General features: G+C 45.7%; 1 protein-coding gene across 1 annotated transcript in view; it reads right to left on the bottom strand.

The window, feature by feature from the left end:
• PTGFRN (prostaglandin F2 receptor inhibitor) overlaps window positions 1-18552 on the bottom strand; it is a 69364-nt gene extending 50812 nt beyond the window's left edge. The window contains exon 1 of the mRNA XM_087758934.1: window positions 18331-18552. Within this exon, the coding sequence (XP_087615060.1) occupies window positions 18331-18385 (55 nt within the window). The 5' untranslated portion in view covers window positions 18386-18552. The remainder of the gene's footprint in view (window positions 1-18330) is intronic.
• Between the last annotated feature and the right edge of the window lie 946 nt (window positions 18553-19498).

The raw sequence follows: 19498 nt of genomic DNA, 5'->3' as shown, positions 1-19498 counted from the left end.
ATTTTTATTGGTGTGAAGTAATAATTTGTTTTCCAAGTTATCTTTAATGTTAGGTAATATAAAAAAAAACACTCAAAATGCTTTGAAATATAAAAGAAGTGCTAAATCCAATATAGTGTCTTTTACTTTTCATTGACAATTATACTACCAACAAAAAGCAAAACAAAAAACCCCACACCAACAGCTGTTTGGGGGCTTTTTGCTTGCAGTTGGTTTTTTGGGTAGTTGTTTTGCTTTGGGTTTTGGTGGGTTTTTTTGGTTGGGGTTTTTTTTTGGTGTTTGGGTTTGCAGGGGATTTGGGGTTTTGTTGTTGTTGTTGTTTTTTGGGGTGGTTTTTTTTTTACCTGCTTAAATTTGGTGGCACTCATTCACCACAATTTAACTCAACACCCCATCCAAACCAGACAAAGTCCTGTCTAAAGCCAAAGTTAACTCTAAAGGGGATTGGAAGATGAGATTTAAAAAGCCACATGCTTTCATAAGCCAGATATTATTAATCTGAACCTCTACTTACCCAAAAATTGTTTTTGGGGATCATTTCAAGTCTCAGTACACAGAGACTAGTTTCCCAGCAAGCATTCTACTGGATGGGCGAGGGCATCACGTAGGCTTCAGCAAAACCAGCAACAGAGCAAAGCCCAATTACAGAAGTCAGCAGCCACAACGCCGAACAACCCAACGCACATGTTAGGCTCGCAGACTTTCTGGCTGGGATCCTGAAGGGGAGTTTCATTCTGTTTGCATCTGCTGTTGTGAGAGATTATGGAAGGAGGCGGCTGGGCAGCAAGGCTGCTGGAACTGCTGACAAGGCAGCATATGGCACTGGCCCACCTTGGCTCCATGCTTGACAATTGATTTGCAGCCATAGGAGCCAGTGGAGGGATGGATCTCAGTGTTTATAGAGTAATCCTTTTCGTCTGTAATTTAATTATCTAACGGTCCCATCTTCACCATAAATAATCTCCAAGCAAGCGGCCACATTAAAAATGCCAACAACCAATGCACACAGAATGGGTGTTATGGCATGGGAATGAGTGCCTGTGCCTTGTCAGCACATGCAGCTAAGTGCAGTAGCACAACTATTGCCAGCTCTTTTGCTGCAGAAGATGTACTTGGACAGATTAACCGACTAAACCAAACTCATGCAAAAGAACAGGAGCAATTAGGAACAGGAGTCCCCTGAGGACTTCATTTGGGCACCTACACCACCACCATATCCATACTACTGTCTGCAACCTGGAAAACCAGAGACCAATGTTTTCCAACCCTTCTCTCAAAGCCTATAGATCCAATTAGCACTCGAAAGCCAATTTCAGGTCATGCAGAGCAATACTGTTTAGTATGCTAATCTCCACAGAGCCTGCATGTTAGGAGCACAGATATTTTTCTCCTAGACAAAAAGGAATTGTACGCATGCGTGCACACACAGAGTATGATTTAAGAGACATCAGGGCTCTTTCTCCTTTAATACAAGATTTACATAACTAATTCTGTAATTGAGAACAGGACTGCAAGGTATTTACAGTACTTGTTGCTGCTGAGCTTTTATTATTTGCTATGGCACTGATGATGAGAAACTCTTGCCCCAGAAAAGGCAGCTAGCCTGGTCTCTGGCATAAAAAAAGCAGACATGTGAAATTACCCCTGTTTCAAGAAGGAACATTTTTCATTACAGTATTGTTACCCTCTTGCAAAGGAGAGGGTCAGAAGTTTGGAGGGAGCAAGAGGAGGAAAGAGGTCCAGGTAAGAAAAAGATGAGAGGCCAGGGACATAAAACAACATCTAGAAGGCACACAGGGATTCCGGTCAAGGCCTTTAAGAGGGTCTGAGTAACCCCCACATAGACCGTTAAATAAAATTACCCCCAGATGGGTCTGCAAAACAGCTGGCTTTAAAAACAGGCATGCCACAGCACTCTTCCTTATTTGAAAGAGACAAATACCAACACAGATAGTTCTGGAAACACAGGAAAAAGCTTCACAAACAACATTCAAATCAATCTGGTTGGTTGCATTAAGACTCCTGAAAATTTAGAATAAAGTATTAGATCAGTAGATGGAACTCAAGACAGCCTGCTTATTTACTTCACTAATATTTAAAAAGCAAAAAAGCTTATCCCCCATCACACAGAAATTTAAGACTAGCACAACTTTCTACTTTAGCATCTGGCACAGTCCAAAAGGAGCAAAAGCTGTAGAGGGCAGTGGATGCTGAGGCACCAGGAATCACACTACGCATGTTTGGGGGTTTGCATTGGACCAGGTTCGGTGCCATAAGCCAAAGACCCGAGGGCACCTGAAGCACAGCAGATAACGCTCCTAGAGTGACACTTCTGGTTCAGTTACATCCAAAGGAATCCTAATTGCACATTCGTATTGCTTCCCAGTAAATAGCAATGTGCAGAAAGTGGGACAGTGAGGAGATTCACCTCAGAAATCCAATCCTCACCTCAACTAAAATGGTAATGAAGATGCAGCCTGCGTGCTCCTAAAGGATACTTAAAGGGCTGTTCACATTTAACTTGAACTTCAGTGTGGAAATGGGAACTCTTCCCTAAATCACAAGTGTGAGCTAAGCCATGAACAAATGTATGGCTAGGATATGAAATCTACTCACACTTTGCAGTGTTACTTACCCCTGCTCAACAACTTTAACAGCCAAAATCTAAACACCCCCTCCCCCTCCAAAAAAAAACCAAAACCATGCAAGAGTCAAAAATTCTCTGGCACTCACTGCCTCCGAGAACTTGAAGGCAAATTAGCTGTGTAATTAGCTGTCCATGCCCCTGAATTCTACCTCTAGAAAGCTGTTCTCACACATGAAAGGAAATGGTATTGTATGCGGCTGCTGTTTAATTTACCAGAAGATTAATTGTACTGGACAAAAAGAGGAGACTTTCTGGAATAGGTGGGCATGTTTGTGCATGTGGGCAACACGCGAGAGATTCAGAAACCAGGAGAGCGCTGAACTACCTCATGCAAGACACGCACCTGGTACAACTCCACTTCCAATTACCCCAGTCCTGCAGAGAAGCAAACCCCTTTGTACTTGCACCTTCTAGAGCAAGCAGGAAAAAAGAAACACTCCACTCTTGTGACCAAAGTTAGCTGGTTCAAGAAATGAGGAGGTCCAATTTTTAAAAAAACCCCGAGCATTAACCTTCTGAGGAACCAAGTCTCTTTGTAAAGCTTCAGGCTCACAGCCTCAAGCCTGCCATCGCCTCTGAAAACCTTGCCCTGTATTCAATGCAGGTATTTTGTTATCTCCAGTAGCGAAATAGCACAGTTCATGAATTCAGTACCTGGCTGAAGAAGTCCAGCAGTCTTCGCGTATTCCCCATCACAAACTGAAAGTCTTTTCTCCCTTTAGATTATATGCCAGCAAGTTTTCACTGTTACCCATTTTGATTAACTCGCAGCATTTGCAGTAGTATCTACTTGTACCTCTACAACCAATACTGAATAACCTCCCTGGTATACACAGTAACACATAGCAGTACAGAATGTCACACACATTTAAAGCTTTGGGGAGAATTTTATGCCATTAGACATTTGAGAAAACCCATGTGTAGCCGTGTATTAAAAGACTGCATCACAATATATTACTGCTTGGAGTCTTAGTAAAGTTTGGTATTCAGCCATTAGCTACTAATTTTCAGATAAGCATGCCTGAATACACATCTTAAAAAGTTTCCTATTATTCCCACTTTTAAGTATCTCCCAAGTATTTACTTTGCTCCTGTCATTGGCATGCTGTGTATAGAAAAGTCAACACCACAGGTGATAAAAGAGAAAGGGAAAGTTAACACACAGTCAGAGATCAGCTAATATACAGCATCACCCAGAACATTTCAGAAAACAAAACTTCAGAGGTAGCCAAATGCAACACCCATGAGCCAGCACACCCTTGGAGGAAATATCCAAGGTTAAACATGAGGATACCACCTCTAACTTTGGAAGCCTCCAAGCTACAGATGACCATGAGACAATACACTAGGATAGCAACAGGGTGTGCTCACTCTTCCTAGGCATCCGCTCTTGGGCACTGTCAGAGGCAAGACACGAGGCTGAATGGATCTTTGGTGTCAGCCTTCCCCCTCTTACTACAGCTTTAGGAACTTGAGAGCTTGGAGGAAGCACCCTTTTACTACTGCTGCTCCTCAGTGGCACCCAGGCTGTGCCCAGCAGTGAGAAGAGAGACAAAAAAAAGCAATGAAAGAACACAGAATTTTCAAGTAACTCAAAAATCAGAAGAGAAGGAATCCTTTTGAGCATGAAACAAGAGAGAAGGGTGTATAGAGAACCAACATGACATTAAAATAGCAGGAGGAGGAGAATACAGTTTTTGAAAGACGCCCAGAGGGAAAATGCTTAATTGTTTCTTTTCTGCTCCAGTCTCCTTGCAGAGCTGTTCTAGGTTACACTATTTAATAAGACAACCTACATACAAAATAAGCAGCTGTTAATATTTGGGTGAAACTTGGATATCCTGAAATTATTCAGTAACTAACACTTATAATCAGCTTACATTGAAATAGACAGCAGACTGCATTCACCCTAGGCATCCTCACATTTGCTATGTTGGGAAGAAAAGTTATGTCTCATAGTACATTGTTCAACAGAACAAAAGACTCTACAGCCAAACGTCATCCCAAGAGAGAGCATGCCAGCCATTTTCTGGATCCTGAACTGGTACACATATGTAGCATAAGAACTAAAGACAACATTGCAAGTTCCAAATACCCACTGCAAAAGCAATAGTGCACTGCAGACTAAGTCTCAGAAGTCTCTACCAGCTGCTGTATTAACGCAAAGGAACAATTTTAACAACAACTGAAAAGCAACGATGTCTGGTGCAAACACAGCAGCTAACAACATACAATATAGAGCAGCATGAGAACAGAAGTGGGAAGTACACCACCAATTTAGAAAGTAAAGGGTGTTAAAATTCAGCAAACAGCCCTCAGGTAACAAAGGGGATGTAGGCAATGCACAGGGAGAGCTAATATTCCCCAGAGTTACTTCTGATTAGGCCCAGAAAGCCAGAGCATAAAACACTGCTGTCCAATGTGCAGAGCAAGCCCTGATCCCTTTGTCAGAACATATCCTGGAAGCCATGCCAACTCAAAGAGACCTCTTCACCCAGCCTTAGCACCCGAGACAATACGAACCGACATATCCTTCAGAATGCAAACACAAAACACAGACCCATACGTAAGAAAACAGAAAGAAAACAGAAATGTGAAATACATTTGTACCACAACAACCTGTACCCAAGAGGTGTTCATTTGGCACTTAGGCCTTGAACTCAAACTGCAGAAAACTAAACTGAAGGCCTGATCTCACAAACAATAACAAAAAAAAGGATAAGCAAGAAAGGCACTGAATGCTGTGCAGTATCAGGAAATTCCCCTTGCTCTCCTGCTTCATGATAACATCTGAAAAGATAGCACTGCTTGAAAAAGTCAGTGTAATACCTAAGCCCCACTGGGCAAAAGAAAAGGAGTTATGCCTTCATTAATATTCCAAAAGAGACACAGTATACATGTAGTCAGACTTCTCAATGGATGGTTTAAAAATAAAGGATCCTCCTCCCAGCTCTGCATCTAGCCATGTCCAACGTCAGCAATCCACAACAATTTAAGAACCATAAAGACTGACAAGCCCTTCATACAAAAAATACAACAAAACTATTTATTTCTCGTAACTTCTTCATTGTTTGTAAATTCATACTTTAAAGCTTCAAACTACTATTTATACTCCCTGCTCACTTTTTATTTTACTACATCACAAAATCAACTGGGTTTAGCTCTCTTGTTGGTATGGCAGTCATAAATCATGTTAACAGCATGATTCTATAACAAAGTTTGTTTATTATTAGAGAGAAATCAGTATGTTACTTTCTTGTAACAGTAATAAAAGTACCTTGAAGGCACTCCTGCTGCTAGTGAAGACCTAAACAGAAGGCGGCACATACAGCATTTACAGACCTCTAGTTAACAATACAGCTTTCCTCTCACCTCACCCTCTGCCTCCCCACTTAATTTTTCAGAAATAAGAACAGGTTTTGAGAGATCAATGATCTGAAGAGCATTTCTCAGGAGTTTAAACCAGTTAAAAATCCACAACATCAAATTAAGACATTTCAAAGAATTCAAGAAGAGGAGCACCCGCCCTAATGCAAAGCAAGAGCAGCCTACAAATGCCTCCACTCTTTGTAGTTTTATGACCTAAGCCTACCAAGAGTCAAAATGCACGGTACAAAGCAACTAGATCAAGTTTTGCCTTTCCCCAGACAAAACACAGATTATTTCAAGATCTTTGTCCCTTTCACAAGGACTAAATAAGCCTTGGACAAGGGACTGCTAGGAAGTCTCTTAAAGTACAGAAGTCCAGTCTGTCCCTAGATTGAAAAGAAGCAATCTTTGCCTTTATCGCAAAAGGAGATCTTCTTTGCCAAAGAGAACTGGTGTTTTTAAAAAAACAAAAACAAAACAAAACCCAAAACCAAACAAACAAAAAACACCAACAGCAGTTTAACACTTGAGTAATTATCTTCCCTGGGCAGTTTTGTTTAAGGTATTTGTATTTTTGCCTGCCCCGTTCAGTGTCCTTCTTCTGAGACAGATGCAGTGAGGACCCTCTGTAAAGTTTCACGTGCACAGTTATACCTTTGCTATCATCCTGCATCGAGCTCAAACTCAGCTCAATCCTACGGCCTCTCACAGTTCTGCCCTACCAGAAGCATACACTCCAGCGCTTCTACCCATAGTGACTTTCCTGCAGAACAAAACACCCAAGATGACCTAACAAAATCCTTGCTGTCATCCATACTTCTGATGCTGCAGAGAAGACTGTTTAGGTACAAGTAGATTCAAATGGAGGAAAAAAGGCAGGCAAAAGATGACTTCATGCACAGAAACAGATGTTCTGAAAGAAGGCAAGACAGAGATTCCACTCTCCTAAAAACGCCAACAATATATACCACCAGATAAGCAGAATTCTGTCTAAATGAGTGCTATTCAAGTTTCCCAGCAGGTATTCACTGCCCTTTATCTATTTCGATACAAAGCACGCATGCCATCTTTTTCAAGGAAAAGGAGAACCACCTCAGTACAGGCAGGCAGCCTCAGGCTCCTGCGGCAGAGGCTACTGAAGCAGAGCCACAGATTGCGCAAGCTCCCACCAACCGTCCAAGCTATGCTCAGCGTATGAGCCTGCCATCTCCAAAGAACGCCACAGCAGAACAAGAACACAGGTAGCCATACTTGCTCCATTTTGCACATCTTTAGAGAGCGTCCAAGCCCAGCATCACTTACCCATACACACTACTGCCTCTGAGGAAGTACTAGAGATCTATTTTAAACAGGGTAAACGTAACACTCAGGAGCAAGTTTTATATCAAATTACAAGAGAGCGGGTACATGCAATTGCCTGTGAGGAATTCAGGGGTCTTGCTAAACAGACAGGAACAATCATCAGGATATTTCCTGTCATAATCTGGTGGCACACATCCAGGACTACACAGAGCTCTTAAAGGTAGGGCATTAATTACCACAAGTTAAAAATCTCCTTGTATAGAAAGCAATTGTCAATTCATGAGCCGTTCAAATTTATAATGTGTGTTAAAACAACAGTTGATGGGGAGGTAGAGGGAAGTGGTGATGTTAAATAGTACTGAGAAGCATTCAAATAACTTTGAAGGCCAAAGTTCTTCACTTAGCCCCACAAACAAAACAGTCAAGAACAGTGCACACAGTCCCTTAACAGCCTCCATGTGCATGTGTCAGCCACAGCCGACACGCATCTGGCTGTTTTGTATCAGAAACTGGGTGCTGAGCTCACTCAGCCTTGTTCAGGGAGCGACTTTGTTTACTAGAACGCCACCCAGTACCTGCTGCTATTTCGCTCAAGCCAGCAGACATATGTTCACTCAACTGAAGCAAAATCAGTAATTCATTCTACACAGGCCCAGCAAAAAGTAGACACAAAGCTGGAATCATAACCACACACTCAAAAGCAGAAAGCTCTAGCTTCACGTTACCGAACTCCCTGAGACTAGCTGTCCTCCACCACCAATTCACAACACGGGCCCTTATATCAAGCATCTTTGTCCCCCAACAATGAGCACAAGGCTTCAAGCCCAAAACTGTCCATCACATTAACCCTGTCAACATGAGAGTCTGACACTGAAGCAAGGCGGCAAGGGGAAAGAATACCTGACCTACAATCAGTCTTCTCAACAGGCCTTCAATACATTTAATGCACACAGGTCCTAAGGAAAGGGTCCTAAGGAGGTCCAGCATGTGTCATTGCTAGATCTTCTATGAGTCCATGGCCCCCTCTTCTCACACCGAGGTACCCCAGGCACTGTTTTTTTTTTCTACCACCCCTCCTGTGCACCCAAGGTCAAAAAAGACCTTGCGCCACCAGGCCAAGATGAAAAAATTATCAGCATGAAGGAAGTGCTCTTCATCACCGTGCCATTCACAGAATCTGCAGCTTGGGCCCTTGCCTCCTCCCTGCCAAAACCTCCAAACATCTTCCCATCCCCATGCACAGCCTGCTCTTCTTCAAGGCTCACCCTGTAGCTCAGTGACTGATCACCTCCCGAGCAAGCAGCTTCTCCAAACACATGTTTCAGCCCAAGTGGCAGCCACAGAATGTCTCATGTTAGCAGCCTCCTCTGAGGTGGAAACCTTAGTTGCAGGGCCTTAATTCCAAGAAATGTCTGTATACTTATGACAGTCACTTGACCAAAGTCCCACTTTGGACTTCAAGCAAGATCCTACAGCAACAAGGCAACCCTGACACTGGAGGATTACTGCTGACCCCAGACTGTCACTCATGTGAGAACAGTATTCACTCTGGACTTTGGCCAAACCCACATATGCAAAGCGAGTTCTCACCCCAATGCACCAATACCAGAAGCGTGACAAAAGCAGAAAATACAGAAGAAAGAGAAGCCAGCAAGTTACCTTCATGGAACATGCATATGCGATCAAAGTACTGTAAGGGGACTAGCTTCTTATTCTGCGTAGGAATTGTTAAAGCAAGGAAAGGACCCACCTTACAAGTCTGGGTACAGAAGTGTCCGGTGCATCTGCCCTGCATCCTTCTGCAGGTTACTAGCCTTTGCCCAGATGCACAAAGAGGTAAGTGTCTCTCTACAGCCTCGGACAAGGATAAAAATCTCTCTATATACATAGAGACCAAAAGCTGACTGCTCACACCAAGAGGAGAGTCAGTGAGAAATACTTTAAATCACCTTTAACAGCTCTTTTCTAAGTAGCTTTGGCCTATCTCTGTTGATCCTTGTAGGTTTATGAGGCAAAGTCTGGAACAGGCACACACCCTGCGCCCTCTGGTCATAAGCAGGAACAAGGGTACCATCTGAAGTCTCATTTGTTCTCCGACTATTTTGGAAGGACATCCCCACCCAGTAACTCTATTCACAGTACTGCAGCCTCCCCCTCACCCCTCCCTTTCAGACTCAAAAGGCAGACACCAGCATCAATTCAGATGCCACAGCATAGCCTGCAGCCACATGCATCACACTTCAGTCCTTGTTTTAAACTCTGCAGGAGACTACAATTAGATATTCCATTTACCTGCCAGTGGCGAGCAGAAAACTTTGCCTAGAAAACCAGGGTATTTCAAGATTCGCTTGCAGAGCTTTGAGAAACTTGAGGGTTTTACCAGGGCTGTTTTTTCACGATAACTGCCCCAACACCACCATCTCATGCAGACACACCTTTAACTCATCCTTCCATTTTAAACAAGCTATTCCCCTACTTCCCTTTCTGTCTGGGAAGTGTGTCCTGTTCCAGCACTCTCTCCTCACCTTCCTTCCCCCACCTCTAATTTCTAGCAACAGCCACACTTCTGTGCCCATTGACTCCTGGCTATATATGCTATTTTCTCAATCTTTTTTTTTTAAAAAAAAATAAATAAACAAACCCACAAACCTAGGGATGGCAGCAGCTTTGCAACAATTGACAGGTGCCTATCAATACAGTTGCCAGCAACCAGGGCTTAGTCAATAGCTTTAGTGTCCATTCAACCCTGCTTTGTGACAGACATGAAAGACCCAGCCTTACCTCGTTACCTCCCACCTCCAGACAACCACAGTGATTTTTGTCTCTAATAAGCTGTCATGCTCTTTATTTTCGCACTGATGAAGCCTGCTCCAAGCACTTAAGCTCTCTAAGCCAAGAGGTACAGCATGTCCTGCCTAGAACCAAACCCTGAGATCAAAGGGAAACAAGGTTGATGTAATAGACTTATTACTCCACATTAATTAAAATCTCCATATGAACTGAATATGAACAAGCACACTCTACATACAACATAAAGACTCTTTACATAGATATAAATTCCATCCACTGACACCACCTCCCAATACACCGCATGTCACTAGGCTTCTAAGGAACATAATGCTTCTTTTGGGAGATGGTGAGGTTGTAACATCTGGGTAAATATTACGGGTGGTGCTCTGAAAGCACAAAATAGTTTGTGGCAATGGCAAAAGAAGATGCATCACCTCTCCCACCCACCCTCTAGCACTCGGAAGAGGATTAGAGCACAGACGGAAAGACTAACTCCTTGCTGCTTATTCTAACAATTTCCATCAACAAATAATTGCCTATTTTCACCTCAGTATTACTTGCTGTATTCAAGCACAAAAGAATACACGTACTGATTAGACACACGTTCCTGGAAAAAAGGGTATTGAAACTTAAATGATTATTCACAAATTATGTGAATTCTGTACTTTTCTCAAAATTGTTATGTTTGGTACCCTGAAAATTTAGGAAGCATCCCCTATTGGTTCAGCATCTGTTTTGTATTTAGAAGCTATTCTTTGCAAACGCAGGGGTCACGCTGCTTTTAGAGCGGCTCCTGCCAATTCTCTTTTGCAGGGCAGATTTAACAGCAAATTCCACTGCCACAGGATTCACTGTGTAATAATGAAGGGTAGTGTGTCAATAGATGAAACTGAACACATCAATAAGAAACTGGCAGAGGTCCCCGTGGATGCCTCTCTTGCAAAAATCATTTTAATGCGCGTAGGAGAACAATGCTGTTACAGCCTGCTCAAAGATTCCCCACAGCCACATTGCATCAAAGACCAGCTGAAACACGACGCTAAATCTCTGCAGTTGGAGCTAACAATGGAACATGCACGGAAACAAAGTCCTTCACATTGGCAATTATTCTTTTTAAGACTGGCAAACCTAAGCAGAGCTAGCTTTTGTCAGAACTGGACTCTTGCTAACCAACACGACCCCCAGTAATGGTTCCACCAAACTCTTTAATGGCTACTGATACAGCAAGAAGAGAGTGACTTGAAAAGCATGAAAGCATGCAAACTGCAGTCACGAAGCAAGCACTAAGCGGCATAGCTAAACCACATCTTTAAGAAAGTCAGCAGAAAGGCAAGTCCAGACTAATCAAGCCTGTTAAACAGAAAGAGTGGCATAAGTTCTTTACTTTTTTTTTTTTTTTGAGAGCAACTATAGCAGCAGGAGTTGTTTTACAGCCAGCATGAAGTAAAGGACAATGGGGGACACCTGGGAAAAAGCCTGAGAGAAGAACCGAGACTAGAGAACAAAAGTTAAAAACCATACATAAAATTTATATTGATTTATTTTTTTTCAAAAGCCACATATAAGAAAGATGATATATATGCTTTGTGTGCTACAAGCAGCAGACTCTCAGAGCAGATATGATCAGTGATCCACACAGACCAGCACATTGCTCCAGCATTTGGCAGAAGGGAGAGAGAGAAAAAAGAAAAAAAAAAAAAAAAAACACATTTACAGAAGTCTGAAACTGGAATAAAAGGGAGGCTTCCACTTCTCCGCCCCAATTCCAGCTCTAATCCCTTGACACCTTAAGAGCAATGACAGAGTGCTTTCTCTAGGGACCTGAGACTAATTCCCTACCAAGCATTTATAAACTGATGCTTTTCCAAGTCTTATAATGTGGCCAAATTTGGACATTTTTCATAAGAACAGCAAAAGCCACGTTCTTGATGCAAACTTAACTCTCTGGCCAAATTTCCAGGTCTTGCTCTAAAGCGTGGAGGTGCTAGAACTTCTCAGCTTAGCAGCTGAGATTATTATTTGTTCAAGAGTGAGGAGGGAAAATTGGTCAGAACATGGGAGAATTAAAAAGAAAAAAAAAAGCTACTTCCCCCTGCTCCCTCCCTTAGTTTAACAGTTGTAAATACTGGAGCTTTTTTTTTTTTTTGGGGGGGGGGGGTGTATGTATTTCCTAGGGAAAAAAGTCAACCTGTGGTAGACACCCACCCCAGAAAATTTCAGCATGAATGCCTGAAGTCTTGCAGAATAATAAACAATTTAAGAGATGGCCCTCATAACAAAAAGTGTCAAGCAAATATACGACAAGCATTGCTGGCAGCCCTGCCTATGTGACAGCTTGTCTGGGAGCTCCAGTCTTTAATTAGTTCTCATTCCTGAAGTTCACAAGTCAATTAATTCCAAAAACCATCCTCAGATTCTTTTTTAAAGGAAATCCTGTCCAGGACTCGGTGTCTTACTCACATACCTATTCTTCCCATAGCTCAGCTAACAGTTCAGATCCTTTAGAGCATCCATGCAAATTCCATCTGGCCATAGAGATTATGACTAGTCAAATACTTCAGCTTGCTTCAGCAATTCTTCATATTTCTGCAGCAGTATTTTGCCATCGCTGCATACAAAAGATATTGTTCTCCTTGCTGCTTCTTCAGACCCTGTCACCTAAGACTCTCCCTGCAACTTGCCTCATCTAGTGTAATGAAAAGGAGCACGACTGCAACACTCCACCACAAGTTTCAAGCAGTCCCCATGGCAATTACATCGACTCAAACCTACCAGCATTACCGTGCTGCTTTAGAACTTTTCAAGACTCAACAAAGGCATTTAGCAACACTGGTTCTACCTTCTATCTAGCTCACTTTAAACTTAGTCAGAATGCCATAGTTAAAGTTGATAATTACTTCCACTGGAAACCCAGCTTTGAAACCTCTTCCGACTCCAAAGAAAAAAAAGAGATGATCCTTTTTTCTGTCTCAGACTTCAGTTAGAAGAAATCAGTTATGCTTTACAATTATGAAATCTTACATGTAAATGAAAAAGCCAGTTTTTGATATCAAACTCAAAAAAACAAGAAACTTTTTTAAGTTCCATAACTTCTGTCTTGCTTCTTATCTTATTTTAGATATGCTGATGAGCTGGAAAGACATTATTCAAGGCTTTTGGCATCTGAGCAGCTATTTTTCTGATCATCCTATCCCAAAAGCAGTTTGGTCCGAAACTGATTTTATACCTTTGCCCCTTGCAAAACCTAATGCATAAGGTGTATTAAAAATTTATCTCATTATTTTTAAAGCCCTTCTCAGCAGCTATTCAAGCCTTGGAAGAAAGCTACAATTTGAGGTTTTCTAAATAATTAACTGACAAAAAACTGGACAACTGGAGAACTTAGTATCTCACTGATACAAGCTCATTCCTTCTTTAGGCCAGGAGATACTAACAACCCAGACAAAACCTGCTTATGTTACAGTCTCTCCCTGCCTTGTTCGATCCAGTTTTGGGGTACGTTGTTCAGGTTAGGAACTAGGGTCATGCAGGAAACTGCTTATTATTCTTGGACAGAAATCAAAACATTGGTATCCCTAGACAATTTCGCCTTACAGGTCTCCAGAAAAACAAGACTTTTATCACTTACTACTGCAGATCTTCTAACAAAGCAGGACATCTAGCAGGGGCCTGGGAAGTAACTGCAACATCTCCAATAAAAGTCAAAAGCAAAGTATTAAAAAGATATTTTTCTTTGCATTATGATATAGATTCTTATGTTATACTCCACCTAATATATTTCTTTCAAAACTACTAGACCTTGATAGACAATGACATAAGCCCTACTTTGACCCAGCTCGTGTTAGTAATGTTTTCCTCAAGTTCTTTCCAACTTAACTTTGAAGTGATTGATCTCCATACATAATCAGAAAGAATTCACATTTTCAGATAACATGTCCATTTCCCTTCTAAAACACAGAACTCCACACAAAAAAATATATCAGTGAAAGGCATCTAAAAAACAGACAATTGAAATGTTCACTTTCTAAAAATATCTTACTGAGATATGTAACCATTTCCCTACTAAAAAAATATACAGGTCTGTTTTGCAGGTAAGTGTTTGACAAGGATTATGGAGACTAGGGAAAAAAAAAGGCAACAATAAAAAACATGCACACAAAACCAAATCAACCCATAAATGTATTAGATGTGAAAGCTGAAATCTCAAATGTCCCTGATTGTTTGTTTATACAGCTAGACGGCTAGATATATATTATTTCTTAAGTACATTCCCCTCTAATCAAGCGTGTGGCTGCATTTTTAAATGACCCCTACTGCTTACTTCAAATCTTGTTCAGGCAGGTTTATACCTCAGTTCAGGGATTAGAGCCAAATACAGCAGAGGCTACCTAAAGAGAGCAAGCTGTTGCTATGTTTAAATGTAGCAATCGAGAAACCTGGAGAACAAGGTCGAAGAATTTCAGAAAAAGCTAACCAGACTCCCTAAAAAGGAGCCCTGGACAGGAACATGCAAAGATGCAAGAGAGCCAGAAAAGGTGACTAAGCTATCATTTGCCAACCCAAAAGAACACAGGATGTAAAGGAAAAAACACTCGCTACACTGCTCGCCCTTTGATTCCCACATCTTCCCACAGCCTACACGCTAAAATACATCAGCATGGCAAAACCACATGGAAAGCGGTTCGTCCTCAGCAACACCGCCTGCCCTTCAGTGCCTCACCAGCCCAGTTCCAACCCTCGCTACGTGCTTCTACTGCCTTAGCAGTCTGCAGCTGCTAGGACCAGGAGAGGCTTGTTGGTGTTTCCCCTTTGGGAGCCTTTTTAACCACCTCTAAAGCTGTAACAGAGGTAGGCAGGCCTAGCTGTCAGCTCCTTCTCTGAGTACCAGCGAGGATCTGAGCCTGCCTTCTTCCACCAGCAGGTAGGCAAAGGCCACCAGCACCAGCCCTGAGATCACTGGTAGGCGAGCAGGCACCAGCAAGGGAGCAGGAAGCAGATTCCACTCTAACACACCTTGAGCGCTCGGTGGGCAATCATCCTGACATCGTCCCCCTGCCCTAAACCTTGAGGCTCTCCCATTTTCCAATGCTTTCACTTCAGCTGCAAATGCAGGGAAAGATTAAAGCATGCTTTTCCTTGAAGTTCATGATCACAGTAACTTGTACTAATTACCAAAAGCTTTCTGTTGCAGAGCTTGAATTAAACTTTGATTCAAATAACTAATTGTTGTAGCTTCTGAGGAAAAGGAAAAAAAAAATAAAGAATTTCAGATACGAGTTGTAGGAAACAACTCTATTCATGTATACACAAGGCTCCTGGGGATCTGGCATGCTGGAACTGACTTCATCATAGCAGACAGCAAGTGTCACACAGGTCTAAATGGTAGTAAGAAAAAGGCCATCTCTGGGAACCCCATCATCAATGGTTTTCTCCCAGGATCTACTGAGTGCCTGCCCTCCTCAAGCCCCATAGCACTTAAACAAAACCAGCTTTTTTCAGATACCCCGAAATTCTTACCTTGAATTCCAAATAAGAACGGGGGGGGGGGGGGGGGGGGGGGGAATGCAGAAGCTGCAAGGCTTACTGTTTACTTTACAATCTGAGCCCTAGTAACCACCAGATACCTGTTTTGGTTTTTTGGATGTCTTGTCCTAGGAGGGATGTTTTGGTTTCCAGAGCATTTCACAGGTTGATTAGGCAGATTGACTGCAGAACAAAATCACACATAAAACAGGCAATGGCAGTGCAAAACGCCCTCATACTCCCTCTCTTCTCAGGATCCAGCCACACCAGAGGAGGGAAGAAAAGAGAGAGGCTAGATCAAGCCTCAATCTCAGGATCCACAATCTCCGTACCAAACGGATTATAACTGTACTGGATCCAGCAGAAAGGATAAGAAAACATTCTTATTTGTCACAGCCAAATACTTCAGCCATTTGCATCCTTTTGCTGGGTTATTTTGTAAAGATCTCAACAAAACAATCAAGTCTAACTACAAGCAAGGGATGAACTCTTCTATGCTTCAACTCCTTCCCTCCACCTCCCTCATACAAGAATTCCTCAACACTTGCAGCACATTAGTTAACAAAAAGCCCCAACCTGTCTCTCTATTAAAGAGCTGATAGAAAACACATGTTCACAAAAGCATACCTTTCCCATCCAGAGTGAGAGGAACACCACCTTCCCAACCTCTTAACATTTGGAATATCTCATAGAAGCTACCAAGTAACAGTATCAGAAGATAGCCACACCGCAACACACCCCACAAGTAAGACTGAAGAGTTCCATTTTTTTTTCCTGCACACAAAAGCACTTTCAATTTTAACAGCACCATTCAATTAAAAAAAAAAAAAAATCCCCAAAAGGCAACTCAGAACATCCAAACAAACCATATCATGAACAGCGGCCAGATATCTGCGCATGGACATTTCAAGTTCTCCTAATTGTTTCGTCTGGAATTAAGAAGGAAACAACTTTCCTGCTGCATGTCATCCTTAATGGTTTTTACTTTTTGCTGCATGACCTTGAGTATCTGAGAGTCCTGATTTTTCCGCTTGTCCTACTAAACCATTCTTTTGAAAAATTTTATTCCCTTTCTGTTTCTAAACAAGAACACTAAAAGTGTTCTATCCAGTTCTTCTCTGTTTCTCCAGCTGGCAGAGTGCCTATGTTGTAAAGATAAACAAGATGACTAACCTCAGCTGCAAGTAAGAGAAAGCACAGTGGACACCTTTGTGTGGTACGATCTTGACTTGTAGATAGACACCCCTCTGCCCCGATTGCCTTACTGCCTGCAAGCAGGCTCAGGAAAGAGACTGGGACTAGCCCAGGTTTAGGAAGCTGACTTTTCAACTGCAACTGTCTGCTCTGCAGACCTGGCTATGAAAGATTCAACGGCCAAACCATGAGGAAAGTGCTCTGGCAGACTTTAAAAAAAAGAATTAGTCATAGCAATGTCAAAAGTACAAGCACAGACTAAGTCAGCAAATAGAGTTTTGTTTAAAGAAGAGCATTGTGGCACAGGGCACTGTGTAGTTACTCACTCCTTCCACCCCAAATCTGGAAAAGGCTCCCACTTACTACCTGCAATTAGTCAAGTGTTCTGAATCAAGAACTGCGTGTAGTGATTTGTGGGGCATGCTCACTCACCAGTGCCTAAAGTACTTCTGACTGCACAGAGCTGACACAGAACTGCTTAAATACTACGTCTAACTATCTTACCCGAACAATCTTCTTGTTCTCCAGTTAAACTCACTGCTACTTCAGTAGCATTGTTGCTAACAGCGTTACAAGTCCGATGTTGAAGAAAAAAAAAAAAAAAAAGGGGCAAAAAACCCAAACCCACCACTCACCCTTTTGCGTAGTTCTTGCTACAGTCTTTATTTCTGCACGCTGGCGCTGACACCGGCAAGGAACCACGCCACATGTTAAGCCAACGCCAGCCACACAATTATGTGAACACGGCCTAAAGCATCACCTACACCATTATTCGCGCTCTCTTCGCAGGAGAACTTCACGGCAGAGGCAGCAAAGCCCGAGAGCCAGGAGGGGAGGGCGCCGAAGTGCCGCCCCCCCCCCCCCGCCACCTGTGTGCCCGCGGAACCCGGGCTCCTGCTGCCGGCGTGCCGGGAGCGGGGCCCCTCCCGTGGCCTCCCCCGCGGAACGGGCAGAGGGATCGCCCCGCTCTGCCGGGTCGTGTGAGAGCACACGGCCACGGCCCATCGCCGGGTCGTGTGAGAGCAACTACGGCTACGCCGCCGCCGGACCCCGGCCGCCCGCGGAGACCCCTCGCAGCGGGGAACCGCGCCGAGCAGCACCCCCGCGCCCCACCTCCGTTCTGAGGAGGCCCCTGAAAGTTTCGGGGAGGTGGCCGGCAGCAACCCGCGCCCCGGCCCTTGGAGGGAGCGGCGGGGGCCGGGGCGGCTGCGGAGCCGTTAGGGCTGCGTCGGCCGTTAACGCCCGCGGGCGGGCCGGGAGCGGGTGAAGGCGGCGACGGCCCAGCCAGCCGGAGGACGGCGCAGCCCGGCCCCCCGCCGCCCCTCGGAGGGCAGCGGCCCGGCTGGGCTCCGCCGCGCCTCAGGCGGGCACGGCAGGGCAGGCGGTTCCTCCCCGCCGAGGGGCCCGGCCCTTCCTCGCTACCTGCGGGCGAGGTGGCCGAGCCCGGCCCGGCCCCTCCCGGCCGCCCTCCCCCCTGCCCCCGGTCGCGCACTCCCCGGGCTCACCGAGCAGCAGCAGGAGGAGAGGCAGGCAGGACGCCCTCTCCCCGCGGTGCCCCATGCCGGCAGGGCTGCGCGGCTGCCTCTCCCTACGCGCGGGGGGATCGCCGGCGCACACGCTCGCCTCGCCCGGGGACCGGCGGCAGCGCGCTCCTCGGCCGGCCGCTCAGCCTCCCGCCGCCCTGCGAGCGCACGGAGCCGCCCGCCCGCCCCGACCGGCCGCGCCGCGCGGCGCAGCCAACCACAGAGACAAACTTTCCCCAGCGCCCGCCCCCGCGCGCCCCCGCCCGCAGGTAGCGGAGGCGGTGCGGGGGTCCGGCCCCCACCCCTTAAAGGGGAGGAGGAGAGCGGCCCCCGCCGCCCGCCCGCCCGCTGCCAGCCGGGGGGAGCCCTCGCCGAGCGGGGCGGCGGGGAGGGCGGTGCTGCCCCCCGGCCTCTCGGGGCCGCCCTTACACGTGGCCGGGGAAAGCCCCGGTGCCCGGGCGGGCGGGGTCCTGCGGGTGCGCGGGGCCGCCATGGCGCAGCTGCTGCCCCGGCTGCGGGGCCCCGCCGCTGTGGTGCGGGCTGTGCCCGCGTCCGCTGCCCTCGCCCCGGCGGGTACCCCCGGCGTGGCGGTGGGGTGAGGGCCCCTCCCCTCACGGGCACACGCCCCCAGCGCGGGGTCCCCCGCACAGAGCCACCCCGTGGGCTGGGGCCGCCGCTCCCACCCCTGTCCCCACACGCAACCCCCAGCCGCGGGTGCCCGCTGGCCCACGCAGGGAGGCTCCCTCACACCTGGTCACGCAGCCCTGACCGCAGGGTCCGCTCGTGTCCCCGTCCATGCACGCGCCGTCTCAAAAAACGCTACCGGGTGGGCCCACTCGTGTCCCTTGCCCCTGCAGCAGCATGCATGGCAGCAGCGGGCCTGCCTGCGCTCCTGCCTGCTGCCCCGCGCCGTCCCGCTGGCCTCGGGGCCTGCGTCAGCACGGGCAGAGCCCGGCCGGGGCAGCGTCGCCGCCCGCTCTGCCCCAGGCGGCACGTGGACAGGGCCGCTCCTTGCCACCGGTGCCCGGCGGCCACCCCACGACCAGCCCTGCCCTGTCTTGGGACTCGGTTTCTTTTCCCTTGCCTGCGCTCCCGCTTAATTCAATAAGGGGCTGCTGCCGCACGGCACTCGTGCCACCGCTCGCCGCCT

Source organism: Nipponia nippon, unplaced genomic scaffold (genome assembly GCF_047370975.1).
Source record: "Nipponia nippon isolate SJK-2023a ecotype South Korea unplaced genomic scaffold, ASM4737097v1 scaffold_2, whole genome shotgun sequence".
Lineage (NCBI taxonomy): Eukaryota > Metazoa > Chordata > Aves > Pelecaniformes > Threskiornithidae > Nipponia > Nipponia nippon.
Note: the sequence above shows the minus strand (reverse complement) of the source record. Positions and strands in the feature narration are given on the sequence as shown.